At 32.2% G+C, this 17,283-nt stretch overlaps 1 protein-coding gene across 1 annotated transcript; it reads left to right on the top strand.

The window, feature by feature from the left end:
- Nucleotides 1-1,761: 1,761 nt before the first annotated feature.
- On the top strand, nt 1,762-11,915 carry LOC134719013 (uncharacterized). The gene is made up of 6 exons (XM_063581920.1): nt 1,762-2,987; nt 4,027-4,353; nt 5,475-5,951; nt 6,878-6,939; nt 7,567-7,664; nt 9,647-11,915. Exons 1-6 carry the CDS (start codon nt 2,456-2,458, stop codon nt 9,786-9,788), a joined length of 1,638 nt encoding a protein of 545 aa, XP_063437990.1. The 5' UTR covers nt 1,762-2,455; the 3' UTR covers nt 9,789-11,915.
- Nucleotides 11,916-17,283: the final 5,368 nt, after the last annotated feature.

Here is a 17,283-nt window from a genome sequence, read left to right as displayed (position 1 = left end):
CATAAACCGTGTGTTTAAATTTCATAGATTTCTATTTACTTAAACTAATGTTATGGTGCGAAAACCAAGAAAAATGCTTATTTGGGTCCCTTTTTGGACCCTAATTCCTAAACTGTTGGGACCTAAACTCCCAAAATCAATACCAACCTTCCTTTTGTCGTCATAAACATTGTGTTTACATTTCATTGATTTCTGTGTACTTAAACTAAAGTTATTGTGCGAAAACCAAGAATAATGCTTATTTGGGCCCATTTTTGGCCCCTAATTCCTAAACTGTTGAAACCAAAACTCCCGAAATCAATCCCAACCTTTCTTTTGTGGTCATAAACCTTGTGTCAAAATTTCATAGATTTTTATTAACTTAAACAAAAGTTATAGTGCGAAAACCAAGAAAATGCTTATTTGGGCCCTTTTTGGCCCCTTATTCCTAAAATGATGGACCAAAACTCCCAAAATCAATACCAACCTTCCTTTTGTGGTCATAAACCTTGTGTTAAAATTTCACAGATTTCTATTCACTTTTACTAAAGTTAGAGTGCGAAAACTAAAAGTATTCGGACGACGACGACGACAACGACGCAGACGACGACGCCAACGTGATAGCAATATACGACGATTTTTTTTCAAATTTTGCGGTCGTATGAAAATTGTTCAATAAACCGAGCCCTTGTGACAGATTTGTCACGAGTGACATACCCGTAGCCAGCTGGGTTCGGGGTGTTCGGACGAGCCTTCCCCTTGAAACCCCAAAACAAGCACTGTCAAAGTCAACGTTCTGTTCAAATTGTGACTGTTAAAGTCGAGTTCACGAGTCCAACCCTCCCCCCCTTATGGAAATTCCTGGCTACTGGCCTGAGTGATTCTGGAGAGGAATTTGTTATGCAATAATGAGTATGCTTTCAGAGGCGGATTTAGGGAGAAGGGGCCTGTTCCTCTCTATTAGAGCTTCATTTAAATATGATGAGGTATTTTATGTTTAAATTAAAAAGTGCATGATAAAGAACACATTAATTTGTTACACTATTTTTTATAATCAAATATTAAATAGTAATGACAATCATATAGACCTATGATCATATATAATACCTGGTTTAAAGTATACGTCACCCATGATCTGTATTTACTTGCTATATATTTCATATCAAAACATTTTTTTTCAAATATATGATTTGACTGAGACATTTATGGTTGTAATTTTATCAACAAAGCGTTAAAAGTCGAAGAATTATCTAGCGAATATTTGTTATTTGGCCGTAGTTTAGTTTGCAGTTGTTTTTGTTTTCTCGTGATGACTGAACACAGAATATAAACAATTACAATTTAGTTTTATTGAAATATATCGTAAATTTATAAACAAAAAATAATATTTGTGTTTATCTTGCGAGAAAATGAAAAATGATTCACAACAAAAATACAGAAATAACCCCACAATGTTTTTTTGAAAAAAAAATGTTGTTTTAAATGAAATGAAATATAATGGGGAAATCTTAAGTAATGATATAGCATGTTAGCCACACCAAGGCTACACTATATATATATTTTTTTTTATGATTTTTAATGAACGATTTTTTTTTATTGCGAAAGATGTTGCCGGTTTTTGTAATAAAATCAGTCACATATTTTCTTTATAATTATTAAATTTATTCTATTTAAATTCCACGGTAATCAAATGTGTCATATTCAAATTTAAAAAAACTGAAAAAGTGGGCGTGGCAAATTCTGTATCTATGAGCTCTTCTATTTAGAAGATTAAAAAGTACATTTCACATCAAATAGAGGCTCACTTCCGCCAACATTGTTTGGGCGGCCAAATCAAAATCTGAACTTATTTATGGCTGTAAATGTACAAAACACACTATATATAACACAAAAACAACATGCTACCAAGGTTATGACCCTTCCAATTAGAAAATGCAATTGATTTTCGTATTGCGATGACCAGAAATGATTTAAAAAGGGTAAAAAAATGTGTCCGTGATGGAGCATGAAAAGGTGGGCAGGGCTAATTTATGTTACCTAGGTACTAAATACCTATTGTGTAAATAGTTGTAGGTAGATATCTTATCACGGCCATTGATTTCAACATGTTAGGACAAGTTTATAATCCTAGAAAGTGTTTACAAAGGTATAACTGAATACACAAAACAAGTTCCAAAGGACACATGTACACAAATGTATGGATAAAAGTGAACTTTAAGCTTTGGAGGAAAATTTATCAGTTTACATTGCTTGAATAACAATTATTCTTTGTACTTTTGACCTATTGAACTCATGTACATAACAAACTAACACAAAGAAACAGCTTATTGTGATTGGATTCTTAATTTTGATTAATTCTTTGTACTTTTGTCAGTGTTGACCTGTTGAATAATTGATGAACATTTCAAACTAAAACAAAGAAGAAATTAATTGTGATTGGAACCTGAATTTTACAAAGTTGTACATATCATTATTTATGTTCAATCCACACTGTACTCCTGTAAAATTAGACAGCAGTGGGGAATCTGACACAAGTCAGAGCCCAGAAGAAAAATGGATAAATAGACAAAGTGTATTCAATTATTTAATGTACAAAATGGCTGATAATTCTGATGCCGATTCGGATAACTGTGAAGAAGCTCAAGATGATAGTCATTTAATTGAAAAAATAAGACAATTGGAAAAAGAAAAGGAAAAGCTTGCGAAAAAAAATGCTGAAAGATTTCGACTTGAAAAGCAGTACAAGGAGTTAAGTAAATCTGTTAAATCATTAAAAGGATCCTCGACTACCAGTCTCAGTTCTGGATACATGTCCAGTAGTCCAAGTCCAGGATCATTAGATAAAAATAGACTTGCAGAATCCAGTGGGTTGTCATCCATGTTGAACGAACAGCGAGAAAGATTGAAAAACTTGTCAAGTCGTCGTTCTGCGGAAACATCATCTTCAAAAAGAGATGAAAGTGGTTGTGAAGATTCAGAGTCAGATGAAGACAAAGATTCCAAAAATTGTAAGCTTTGTTCATTGTTGTACAAATTTTATTGCAAAAAGATATGTATGATACATTTTAATTTTGTATAAGCATGATAGCTTGTATGATGCTTGCATGGCTATACATGTATCTAATTTTTTTCTGGAACGCCTTCTTCCCAGAAAAAAATAAAATAGCCTTACAAGACGTCATAATTATTTGGACTAGATAATTACAAAAGATACAAATAATGATTTTTAGTTTGCAAGCTAAACCTCAATATCCACAGACACAACTTCAAGGCTTTATTTTTATAATACCAAAAAATTAAGTTACTGTTAGATTATTTATATTGGCTAATAACTAAATGTATATAAGGTCAAGTATTAATAATTTTTAAAGGCTCAAAAGCAATTTTACAATGTGCATGCCTTGGTTTGTGGGCTTGTGAATCCTGATTTAACATGAAGGCTATTTTTAGTATAACTTATGGGTTTGTCAAAATTGCTTTTAACAGAAGACAAGCATTGTATTTGAATTCGAATGACAAAATTGTCAAAAATTTGACATTCATAATATTATGCATACAGAGCCAATATGCAAATGTTCTTTAGTGTTGATTTAAAAATGAGGAAATGTTGTATGATTGCAAATGACACAACTATATGAATCGCGAGTAAGCAATTATAATTAGCCACCTACAGACTTCAACAATGAGTAAAACCAATTATAACATACATCAGCTATAAAGACTTTTTATCGCTATTTTGTGCATTTTTCCTTCGATCTTTTTTTGTGATTTTTAATATCATGCTAATTGCTTGAGAAGGAAAATTATTGCTAGAAACTAAAGCATTCACGTGGCGTTGATTAAGAAATTGACAACATCGTCATAGGTAAAATAGTGATATAAAATTAAACAGATTATCATTGGTCATCTCAACTCGATTGCCTTTCCAGCTTTGGCAGTCCCAGCTGAAGCAAGAAAATCAATCTCGTTGAGATGATCAACGATATTTTATATTATCACTGTTTCAATATATACACATGTACAACAATTTGCCATTTTGTTTTTCAGTAGACAAAGTGATGAGTAAGGAACACAAATCAAAGTTGCAGTCAAATAGAGACACGCTAGTCGAAAGTATGATTCCTGATGACATATTTAATGACCTCATCGCAAACAGAGTTTTGACCACTGCAGACGTCAGTCGTATAAAGGAGAAAAATACAAGAGAAGCTATGAATGAGGAATTATTAAACAATTTGGTTAGAAGGTCTGATCGAGCTTTCTATGAATTTGTACGATCTTTACATAAAACTTTACAAGGTTATTTAGCTGACCTATTGGAAGACATTCCAAAACCTCCGTCCAAAAAAAGACAAAAGCGTAAAAGAGTTCCAGGTACATTTGTATTAGTAGAACTTGTAATTAAAATCAAAATAATGCATTAATTTGTTTGAAAAAATGTATTCATGATAATGATCTTATTGAGGAAATTCTACAAGTCAAAACTGACCATGAACTGTCAGAAAATAACTACTGACATGTAATTATTTAAATCTTAAAAGGTCAGTGATATTGTTGGCTTTTTTCAAACTACCTCTACCCTTTTATATTGGGAAAATATGCGTCCTTTTCATCAAATTGGGAAATTTAAAATAAACCATAAATTTGACTGAAACTTCAATTTGCAGACCCATTTTCAAGAGTCAAACCCTTCTTTAAAATAAGACCCCATTTTGTCATTGATGATACATAAAGACACCCTCAAATGTGCACATATACATGTTGTCATTTTAGGCAAGAAAAAATGTTTAAATCAGGGATTTTTTTAGTTTGTATTCATGTACAATTACTACTGAGACTGCACTGTTTGGGAAAAAAAAGTTTTCTTTTTGAGAATAATTTTAAGCCATTTTTTTTCAAATTGGAATTCTTCTCCAGGGGAAAAAGCCTTTATTCTCCACTAATTTAAGGCAAACAATATCACTGAAGGTGCATTAAATTGCACTTCCAATTCTAGGGTTTTATTAATGATTATATCATTTATTGGACAGCCAGAAAAACATACAAACAACATTTATCAATGTCAATATGGGTATTGTACACTACACTACATAAAAAAAAATTCAAATGAAAAATTAAGTAACAATAGCAACATACTTGTACATTGTACATGTAATATCTTACTTTTACCGCACATCATGACATGTCAGACATCCCCGCGCACAAATAATCAATATTTCACTATTTAGGGATGTACATGTATCACCGTACTAGCACCACTTCTCTCTATGAAGTCCATACATTGTATTTAAAGAGAATTCATTTCTCCCAATGGTTCTGAAGCTGTGTGAGCCCTGTGAAATATATAGGGTAGGAGGAGATATCAACACATACCATGAGAGGCTGTTTCAAAATGATAAACTTTTAACTGTAAATTGAAAAATAAAAATTACAATTTTCAAAAAGCTGTTGTTTGTTTAACAAATTAAAACTGAATTATTTTTTTCTTTGAACAGGAGAATTAAGTATTAATGTAGATTGTGAAGACATGGGGCCACTCCCCAACAAGAAAAAACCTCTCTGCTCATGTCAGGAAGTGGAAGAACAGATTCTCATCATGTCAAAGACAGCATACCTCGCCATTCGAAGAAGGGACACAACTCCGGCTGCTTTTGAACAATTTAAAAAAGAATTGTCACAAACTAACGAAATTTTAAGGGAATCTATGGAAGTTATGAATACTCTTAAAATGTTATGTGAACATGGCCGCTCAATGCATGATATATCAAACGGAAGTATTAGATTTTCTTTACTTTGTAATTCTGTAGATGGCGCCAAAGACTTGTGGGAAAAATATTCCCACGGACATTTGTTGAATAAATTTCAGCAGGGACTTGTTACTAAAAGTTTGCTCAAATCATGTCAGGCAAAGTGGGTCAAGTTAAAGGTCAAAATAGCTGAAGATGAATATCATCAATGCATAAGAGAATTAGGTAAGGAAAATACATGACAAGTTTGCCTAACCAAATGTTTTCTGTAAGCTGTTTCTTCTGTCATCTGTGCCGAACCAAACATACAAAATGTACTTGGTATAAACTTGTAAATGAAATGATTTCATTGGTAATAAATATTCTAGGATAATCATTAAGTTTGTATGCTCTGCCTAATAAAACAAAATGACTTTTTAAAAAAATTAAATATTAGATTTAATCTTGCCAGAAAATTCAGAAAGTCCACAGACACATTGAGACATTTCACAATTAAAGCATGAGCATGTAGTACTAAATTCTGAATGTTACCTGCTGAAATTTACAATTAAAAAAAGATTCTTACAAATTGGAAATTAGAATCAAACTGAATACATTATATGTATTACTCGATTTATTTCATTTGACTGGGCGGAGTTTAACTGGTTAGCTCATGATAAACCAGTCCATCTATAGATAGGTGTATTAGGATAAACTCATCAATGAAGTGTCCAGTAATTCTTTTGTAAATTCCTTTGATGACACTGATAGGTGATTAGAAATCAGTAATAATTATAACGGCAATCATCCTTATCACACAAATCTTCAAATAGACTGTCCTTATGCAAATTAAAACCTAGCTCCGCCTGATTACTTGAAATAACATTGGTAATATGTGCATCCAAGTTTATTTTCTTGTTTACCTTCATTAGGAATGCTCACAAACCTTAACATATGAAAACAAGCAGATAAATCAATTTATTATTTTACATTAATGATTTGCTTTTAACTTTGTAATGTACCTTGTAATTTGAGAGAAATGGCTTATTGATTGATGAACATTAAGAGATCAAATGAAAGCTTTTATAATTGGACATATTTTCATCTTTTTTTCCCATAATTAATAATCTTACTCCTTCATTCATATTTTTATGTCAATTTTTATTCTTCAGAAAATGGTAACCATGGAAACAATCAACAAAATGATAATAATTACAGAAGAACCAGACTGAGAGTAAGTTGTAACTGTCAATCATTTAGATATTCTGTAAGAATATAAAAAGATGTGGTATGATTGCCAAAGAGACACCTCTCACAGGGTTCTTGCTAAGGATTTTTGAAGGCGAGTCCAGGGACTCGTCATTTTTGGCCATGGTGAGTCCAACATCAAGAAGGATATATTTTATTGCAATACAATTTAATATTTTATCCTCCATGGTCACTGTAGGGCCAACAACTTGTTTTGTGAATTTTTCAGGGAATGTTGTTGATCAAATTAATTCATAGACAGGCTTACCCACTCAAAATATTTGGGGAAAGGGGAATAATTGTTTTTCTTACATCCAAGGTAACAAAAGAAAATAACCAATACTCCAATAAGATGAAAAGTGTTAGAGAAACTTAGCTGTTTGAATGCAGGCTATGTGGTTACCTATCAATATTTACTCAGAAATTGATTTTTTTTTTTTTTTTTATCTTACATGAAAATGAGGTTCACAAAGTATTGAAATAGTAGGCTTGTTATAGTCCTAGCAGTAAGTGTCATGCATATGGTGTTGGATCTGTGGTTAAGGTGAATGCATGATTTGTGTCTCTTAAATTGCATTCATATATACTTGGATGTTGCCTTTTTTAATTTCAGAGTTTTTGCAGAAAGTCCTCAGAAGAGAATTGTTTACCGTTTACATCACCATATTCCTGTATACAAGAAGATGAACCTCGAAGAGCTTTTAGAGAATTGTAAGAAAACTAAAATGAAAAAGAGGATGGGGTGAAATGTCAATGAAAACTGCAATTCTCCATATCCCTTGATACATAGATTTACCATACAATACCTTAAAATGTCTTTTTCTAAACACATTTGTTTTAGTGAACATTAATTATGTCATTGACTTTCGTTTAAAGTTTTATTAGTTTATGTTTAAAGCTGATGCAGTTTTTGTTTGAATTTCATTTTAAATACAATTTTTTGGACTGGCTTATCAAATCTAACTTACCTTCGGGAACTGCATCATTAACAAATTTTATTTCTTGTTAGAATACGACTAATGATACTATAGATCATTTAGCTGAACAAAAAATTGAAGCTTCTTCAGTAATTGTTTCTGATTTTATGTAAAACTACTTATAACGAGAAATAGAATCGTTACTAAAATCGACAAATATTTTTATAACTGGTTAACCCAGATCAAATATAAACTGCATTAAACTAAATCAAAGATATACTACATGTACTTAAACTTTTTCTTAAAATCTAAGTTTAGATTTGCATCATCAAAGAAATATGTTATTTTTTTTTTTTATTTTTTTTTACAATTTCTATTTATTGGTTTCGTATAATATATATTTTGCCCATATTTGTTTATAATCTTAAAATCCAATGTAAATATTACTATATTTAAAAAATATCTAAGTATATGTATAACATTGATATTTTTGTATTAACGCAACATGTAAACCCTTATAGTCGCCGTCACGTAAAATTGGCACCATGATTTTTGTCAAAATTTTCTTAAATATCGACCGCGTTTACTAGGAGATCATGTTTTTCAATTAGCGGAATAAAAATCCAATCCAAATATATACTACTATCCTACCTTTTATTGTGATTACACAGTTTAATCCTGACCTTCACAAAATCCAAGATTATTTTGTATGGTGGAATCCGACATTGTTATTACCAGAAGTGTTGCCGTGGAGTCCACGTGCTCTCAATTTTCTTGTGTCCCTCGGAGCTCTGCGTCATCTTTAAGCAAAAAGCGCGGGAAATCGTATCATCAGTAACAATGATATTACCGGAGAGTAACTAATGTTATGTAGTAAGGGATCCTCATAGAAACCAAGATGGCGGTTTTACAATGAAAACAATCTTGAAAAAATGTGAAGGTAAGGATTATACAGTGCAAACACAATAAAAGGTAGGACAGTAGTATATATTTGGATTAGATTTTTATTCCGCTAATTAAAAAACATGATCTCGAGTAAAAACGGTCGATATTTAAGAAAATTTTGACAAAAATCATGGTGCCAATTTTACGTGACGGCGACTATAAGTGAGGCATCTTTATGTAGGTGTTCAGGTGTTGGTGTAGAAAGGGAAGGAACAGGATTCTATAAATGGCCATGTTCAACTGAAAGAATGTTATTTTTTTTAATTCATTTTATATGGCACCTTACAGGCCCGTAGCCAGGAATTTCCAAAGGGGGGTTCGTTTGACTCACAAACTCGACTTTAACAGTCACAATTCGAACAGAACATCGACTTTAACAGTGCTTATTTGTTTTCAAGGGGGGGTTCGTCCAAACCCCCCGAACCCCCCCTGGCTACGGGTATGCCTTATCCTTCCCCACATTTAAATTGTTTATGTATGTTTGTTATTAGTAGTATTAATAAGGGCTGTTCCAGAAAATACTACAGTGTATGTCCCCCCCAGGGACGGCACTTTTTTTTAAACCCCACCACCCACAGAAATAAAATTAAATTAGAACAGCACTCCCTTTGCATTTTGGTATTTCAAATACAACCACCCACATAATATTTAAAAAAATTGTCTTCCCTGGGGGGGACATAGTATTTTCTGGACCAGCCCTAACAATCAAATATTATACCATTTTATGTGCAAAGGGGAGATAATTTGGTCAAGCACGTGAAGAATTCTAATTTCCAAAAAAAAAATCAAGAATTTTTTATTCACAATGTAATGGAATGTTATCTTTTTCAGACAACGAAACTTATCACTAAGTGATCATGTGACACAGGCCAAGAAACAAAGAATAGTTACAAACTGTGAAACAGTGACAGACTATCCCCAAAGGAACCTCTTGTATAATTTTAGATTGAGGCCAAATCAAAACCAGTTGTAAACTGGGGAATACCTTCTATTTATAACTTTAATAGTTTTCTTGTTACAATTGTTCAAAGTGCTTAGATTGGTTTAAAATATTTATAAAATATAGTTTAAAAGCTGAATTTTGAATTATCATGAAATGGTTGATTGATAAATAAGTAATGTGTTCACGGATAGTATTATCGTTCATTGTGTATAATTTTTTCAGGTAATTTTTTCAAACTTCATCTTTTGTTATCAGTATGAAATCTTGCTTGTATAGCAGACTTTTAGACAATAAATGAACACAATTTTTAGATACAGTTACAATTTAGCATTATTGATATATGGAAGCATTGTATGTTTTTATGATTTTGAAGAGGTTTGTCCTTATAATATATATGTTATTCATATTTATTTTAGTAATTTAGGTTTTTATTTTCTTATTATATAACTTTTAATTCAACTTTTTAAAAAGGATCACCAATGCGTTGATCAGTAACTAATCCTTATGGTTTCATTGGCAAAATAAGGGGTTATTTGGAGAAAAAATATTTTTTGAAAAGCATGGGCATTTGTAGATAAATGTATGACTTGTAAACTTTATCTCTTAGTCCTGATCTAAAATGCATATACAATTGTTGTTTTCTTAAGGTATTTACATGTAACAAGTAGGTTTGAAGGACTGAATGTTTTTCATTTGTGGAAGAAATTCGGGAATTAGTTTTGTTGATGAGTCTCATTCAAAAATCTTTCAATTATTCTTTGAGTTTGAGTTTCAGATGTTAAATACTGTAAATTCAGAAATTAATGCGAGGTTTTTATTATTGCAAAAAATGCGACTGAGTTGTAAACGCAATAATTTGAACTCGCATTTTGAAATATTTTCTATGAATTTAACAGGATTTTTCTCAAAATCGTAAAAATTAAAATCGCATTTAAGTCTAAAATGACAAAATCGCAATAATAAATGCATGCAATAATTTCTGAATTTACAGTATTCAAGACTAGAATGAAATAGTTGAAACATATCGTCAATCAAATCAATCAATCAAAATGCAATATGTATCATGTGACCTGTCAGATAACAGGGGCGGATCCAGCCATTTTAAAAAGGGGTCCAACTATATGTTCCCATTCAAATGCATTGATCGTCCAAAAAAGGGGGTTCCCAACCCCCGGAACCCTTCCCCTGGATCTGCCACTAGATAAAGGCCATTTTATGAAAGTTTGAAGCTGAGTTTGTCTGAAATGAATAGAAAATGGTCAGAATAAGTGATGTTATGTTATTTTATATGTTTTATAAATTGATGATTTAATGATTGTTTATGTATGGGTTTCGTGTACATTTACTTAAACATCAGAATAAGTGATGTTATGTTATTTTATATGTTTTATAAATTGATAAATTAATGATTGTTTATGTATGGGTTTCGTGTACATTTCTTCTGCATGATTTGAGAGGGAAGTAAAAAAAAAATAGGATTACATTTTTACATCAGATAATTTTTGGCATATACTGTACATGTAGATTCATTATTATTCATGGGATACAATTTTTTTTTTATATAGGAAAAGTGTTCCATTTCCAAAATGTTTGTCCAACTTTACAGATTTTTGCAAAATCATGAAATAGAATATACACAAAAACACAATTTTTTTCTCAACCCGCCAAAATAACTAAACTAAGTGCACACCAATTTAATTTCTTATTCTACAGATTTTTGGACTCCAAAATTTGGGGTTAGCATGCGATTTGAAAATTTTTGATAAAAAAAAATAAAATAAATAAAAATCTGTTTTGAAAAAAATAGGTGCAGGCGGGTCCGTTGAACAAGGAATTAAATTGGTGTGCCTAACTATCTAAATAAAGATTAAATGTGTAGTTTGCTTGGCATATATGTAGATGTGGTAAAATTTGATTAACTTATGTTTGTTGAATAGTTTTGTGTGTGAATATTATGAAAGTTCAAGTTGTAGCTTTGTATAATGTGTCATTATAATGTTTCCTATTTTGAGTGAGGACTTCCTAATTCATTGCTGGTAGTGTTAATATTTTTAAATCATGCAGAGTTGTAGATTTGGTTCCAGATATTTATATTTGTTTTCATATTTTTATTAAATTGTTGATGAATTTAATGTATTTGATGTGAAACTATAAAAATTGAAAACAGAAAATGTGTTATCATTTTTTACTAGTCTGTGACCAAAGAAAGAGAATGCCAGACAAAGTTTTACACTGTCACTGCTGCAAAACTGTTATACCTTTTGAATCTGCCTCTGCTACAGGCACCTGTGACATAAGTGTTACCCTTGTTCGTACATGGCCATTCTCTAACTTGAGTCTGCCTCAACCAAATGTTTTAAACACAATGCTTATTACCACAAAACACAGATCAAGTTGTAAAATTGGATGGCATTACTTTTACCGTGCTTATTACTTCATTAGTTTGCTGCAACCAGATGTTATAAAACTTATACACATTGCTGTTAAAAAAATCACAAATCAGTCTTGAATCCTGTATTTGTATACGGAAGTTGACCCTATTATAAGCAATAGGTCAACTATATTCAATGTATGATTTAACAAATGCATGGTATAGATGTTTATTTGGATGGGTCCATATGACCTTGACCTCATTTTCATAGTTCATTGGTCAATGTAAAGTTTATACAATACTTGTAGTATTACAGCTCTCAACTTGGAAAAACCAGGCAGTAGATGGCACATTTCAAATTTTTCTCATTTCATATCACAAATTCATTCTTTCCCCAAGTTAAATTTTGATTTATTATTAACTGCAACAAATAAAGAGAAAAAAAATACACAGAAAGCAATGAAATTAAAATGAAAAGGGGAGATAACTCTTCATTTTGTACAAAATTTTGTTACATTGTTAGTGAACTTTAAAACCATTTTCTGAGCCATCCACTGCTGATTGAAAAATATCTTTGACATATATATCCTTTGTATGATATAAACATTGTACTGTAAATTCAGAAATTATTGGGTGCATTTATTATTGCAATTTTGTCATTTTAGATTTAAATGCGATTTTAATTTTTTTGATTTTGAGAAAAATTCTGTTAAATTCATATATAATATTTCAAAATGCGAGTTTAAATTATTGCATTTTCAACTCAGTCGCATTTTTCGCAATAATTGAAACCTCGCTTTAACTTCTGAATTTACATACAATGACTAATAAATAGAAAAAAGAAAAACCCCAACATCTGTCTACAGAAAACTAAACTGAGCAATACAAATCCCAGACAAAATCTCAGATGCTCCTCCACCAAATCATGGTACGTCACATCCGGTTGCATACAAAAGTAGGCCTAGAAAAATATTCCTTTGAATTTGACAGTTGTAGAAAATTAACCCTGCATTTCAACGCACTTAAATTTTTCTGAGTCGTAAATATGTATGTTGGATGTCTGAAAGCATCCTTCTTTTTTTATTTGATGGTCTTATAAAATATTTTGGAACGTTGAGGTTACATAGCTAGCAAAGCAGGTAACCAGTAAATAATAGTGTAAAAATTGGGTTGTTTACTTCCGGTGATGATTATTTTCTTATATGCAATGAAATGTTGTGTGAAATTTTCACTGTATCACTGGAAAGGATTAAACTTTACACATGCAAAGTATTTCTTTGGTTGAAATAAAGGTAAATACTGTACAATTTTTTTAAAAGTACCAATTTAACAAAGACTAATAGGGAAAAATCAATGGTGGTATTACACCTGAAGGATTTGAAGGTCCTTCTCCATGGTAACTAAAATATCAGGGATAGCATAATACAGGAAGAGAGGACAATGTTGCAGCTACAACAATTTAGACCCATCCATCGCCATCTTACACACAGATATGAAGAACTTAGTCCAAAACCAGGTAAACAAAAATATGGAATATGTAAAGTATTGCATGGGTTATTATGGTACAAGATATTAGTGATCCAACAGAGCACATAGATGGATCCTATTGTGGGAAAAAAATGGTTGATTATACATGTATAGGGAATCATTGAAGCATGACTGGAGCGGGCCCCCCTTAGGAAAAGTTCTGGAACAGCAGAATTTATGAACTGTAGTTCTGTGGGAAATTATCTGGAATAAAAGATACCAGAGGTTCATACAATCTCATAGTTAGCAAATAAACTGACAACATCATAGCTAAAAAAGAAACACAAATAATAGTACACACATTGCATAGATACTAGATTAAGCAACAAGAACTCCAACAAAATTCGTATTTGCTCCCCAAACTAGTTTACTAGTTTTTATAGAACAGTTGAAAAAAAAAAAGCTCTATATCCTTTGTTTCCACTTGTTTTAACCCAGTTTCAACACATCCAAATTGTTTTACTAGTGTAATAGCATGCTTGAATGCTCATACATTTCAAATCTGATGTACAGTAGTTGTCGTTTGTTTATGTAATTTTCACCTGTTTCTCGTTTTGTCATTTTTAGCTCACCGGGCCAAAAGGGCCAAGTGAGCTTTTCTCATCACTTGGCATCCGGCGTTAACTTTTACAAAAATCTTCTCCTCTGATACTACTGGGCCAAATTTAACCAAACTTGGCCACAATCATCATTGATGTATCTGGTTTAAAATTTGTGTTTTTTTACCCGGCCAACCATCCAAGAAGGCCGCTATGTACAAAAATAAAACATAGGGGTAAAATGCAGTTTTTGGCCTGTAACTCAAAAACCCAAGCATTTAGAGCGAATCTGACGAGTGGTAAAATAGTTTATCAGGTCAAGATCTATCTGCTCTGTAGTTTTCAGATGAATCAGACAACTCATTGTTGGGTTGCTGCCCCTAAATTGGTAATTTTAGGGATATTTTACTGTTTTTGGTTATTATCTTGAATATTATTATAGATGGAGATAAACTGTAAACAGCAATAATGTTCAGCAAAGTAAGATTTACAAATAAGTCAACATGATCAAAATGGTCAGTTGACCCCCTAAGAAGTTATTGTCCTTTATAATCAATTTTTAACAATTTTCATAAAATTTGTAAATTTTTACTAACATTTTCCACTGAAACTACACGGACAAGTTCATTATAGATAGAGATAATTGTGAGCAGCAAGAATGTTCAGTAAAGGAAGATGCATAACAATCACCTAAACACCTAAACACAATTTTGTCATGAACTGTCTGCTTCCTTTGTTTATGCCATATGCATATGCCAAGGTGAGCGAGTCGACACAAGCTCTTTAGAGCCTCTAGTTTTATATAGATAAGACCGTTGGTTTTCCCGTTTGAATGGTTTTACACTAGTAATTTTTGGGCCATTTATAGCTTGTTGTTCGGTGTGAGCCAAGGCTTCGTGTTGAAGGCCGTACATTGACCTATAATGGTTTACCTTTTTTTTTTAAATTGTTACATGGACGGAGAGTTGTCTCATTGACACCCACATCACATCTTCCTATATCCATGTAGAGCAGTAGATATTTTCAATCTGGATTTCAATGGTACATCCAACCTGGGAAAACCTCAAGAATTATAATAGCATTTCCTCTGAAACTAACATAAAAGAAGAAAGACTAATGAAATTTGAATGAATCAAGCAAATTATTCTGCTAAAAAATAGAGTAGATTCAATAACCCCACTGTGACTAAGGGAGCTACCATTTGATTTTTATAGAAAGGGGGGGGGGGGGGGGGGGGCTAGGATGAAATTTGAAAAAAAATAGACAGGACAAGAGTTTTGAGTAAAAAAAAAGGCAGGATGAGACACTTGCAAAAAAAAAGTCAGGACGACAATTTAGTTAAAAATAAGTCAGGATAAACTATAAAAAAAAGAAGGCAGGACCGAACAGAGTGAAAAATAATAAGGCAGGACAGAGATTACAGCTAAAAAAAAATGCAGGAAAAAGTTTTCATCCTAGCCCCCCCCCCCCCCCCCCCCCCTTTTCCATAAAACCAAATGGTAGCTCCCTAAGATACTGAAGAACAACAATAAAAGCTTTTCTTGTGTCTGGTTGTTGACTTGCAAGGTCTTCATGTCGTCAGATGATTTTCACATGACTTTGACCTTATTTCATTGATCAGTGAACAAGGTTAAGTCAATATATCAGATACTATAAACAATGTCACCTATATTTTGTTTATGGAATGATTGTAAGGTGTAGATGTCCATCTTGCAGGTGTTATCTGACCTTGACCTCATTTTCATTCTTCAGTGGTTCTAGTTAAGTTTTTGTGTTTTGGTGCGTTTTTCTTATGCTGTATGCAATAGGTCTACTATATTTGTTGTATGGAATGATTGTAAGGTGTACTTGTCTAGCTAGCAGGTGTCATCTAACCTTGAATCCATTTTCAAGGTTCGTTGCTCAGTGTTTTGTGTTTCGGTCTGTTTTCTTAAACAATAGGCAATAGGTCCACTATATTTGTTGTATGGAAGGTAAACTGTACATGTCTGCCTGGTATGGTTTATCTGACCTTGACCTCATTTTCATGTTTCATTGGTCAATGTTTAGGTTTTTTTTAGTTACTAGTAAGTCTATTTCTTAGACACTACAGAGGCGGATTTAGGGGGGGGGGGCTTTTTTAGGAAAAAAATTGGTTGCTTTTATAGGGAATCACTGAAGTGTGACTGGAGCGGGCCCCCTCTTAGGTCAGTCAGTGGGCCCCCACTTATAAAAAAATCCTGTATCTGCCACTGCACTATAAGCAATAGATCAACTATCATTAGTGTATTGAATGATTGAGGGCCCTCATGGGGTTTTTGATTATGTGATTACTTGGCCGTTTTTTTAATGATTATTTGATTATTAAGCCAAATATTTCATGATTATTTGATTACCTAGGACTGTATTTTTAGTTTATGATTATTTGATTACTAAAGATAAGCAAATATTTAATGATTATGTGATTATATTGGCAAAAAATGGTGATTATGTGATTACTAGGACCCCCCCCCCATGAGGGGCCTCATTAGTGTATTGAATGATCGTACGGGGTACATTTCTTGTTTGGTTTATATGACCTTGACCGCATTATCGTCATGTTAGGTTTATTTGATAGTTGTAGTAAAGCTTTATAGTTAGGTCTATCAAAATCTGATACAATAAATCAATTAATTAATAACAAGACAATAACAATCAAAACCAAGGAGTAAACAAAATTTCACTAAACCAAAGGACATTTACATCAACAGTTATAAATAATATTTAAGAAACAATACGAACTCCACTAAAAACCGGCAGTGAAATCAGGTGCTCCGGAAGGGTAAGCATTTCCTGTACCGTATACGGCACCTGTCGTGTTATTTCTTTGTTCAGTTGTTAATACGACTGAGGAAGAATATCAGATATGATTTCTGACACACTTTTGTCATAAATTACGATGTATATATTTTGGCATACTGTAATAGAAATATATATACGACATAAAGATATTGTAACATAACGTAAAGAAATTTTCGCATCATGTAATTAAACTTTCAAATTAGGTAATGAAACAACCACAACACGTAACATGACGTTTTCACATCATGTAAAGAGGAAAACACATCAT

The sequence above is a fragment of the Mytilus trossulus genome, chromosome 5 (assembly GCF_036588685.1).
Source record: "Mytilus trossulus isolate FHL-02 chromosome 5, PNRI_Mtr1.1.1.hap1, whole genome shotgun sequence".
Taxonomy (NCBI): domain Eukaryota; kingdom Metazoa; phylum Mollusca; class Bivalvia; order Mytilida; family Mytilidae; genus Mytilus; species Mytilus trossulus.
The sequence above is the reverse complement of the archived record's forward strand: the minus strand, read 5'-3'. Positions and strand labels throughout refer to the sequence as shown.

Excerpts from the sequence above, each read along its gene's own strand:
- LOC134719013 (XM_063581920.1), top strand. The coding sequence starts at position 2,456 with ATGTTCAATCCACACTGTACTCCTGTAAAATTAGACAGCAGTGGGGAA. Across the intron at positions 4,354-5,474 it reads AAAGCGTAAAAGAGTTCCAG|GAGAATTAAGTATTAATGTA; the intron begins GTACATTTGTAT and ends TTCTTTGAACAG. Across the intron at positions 5,952-6,877 it reads TCAATGCATAAGAGAATTAG|AAAATGGTAACCATGGAAAC; the intron begins GTAAGGAAAATA and ends TTTATTCTTCAG.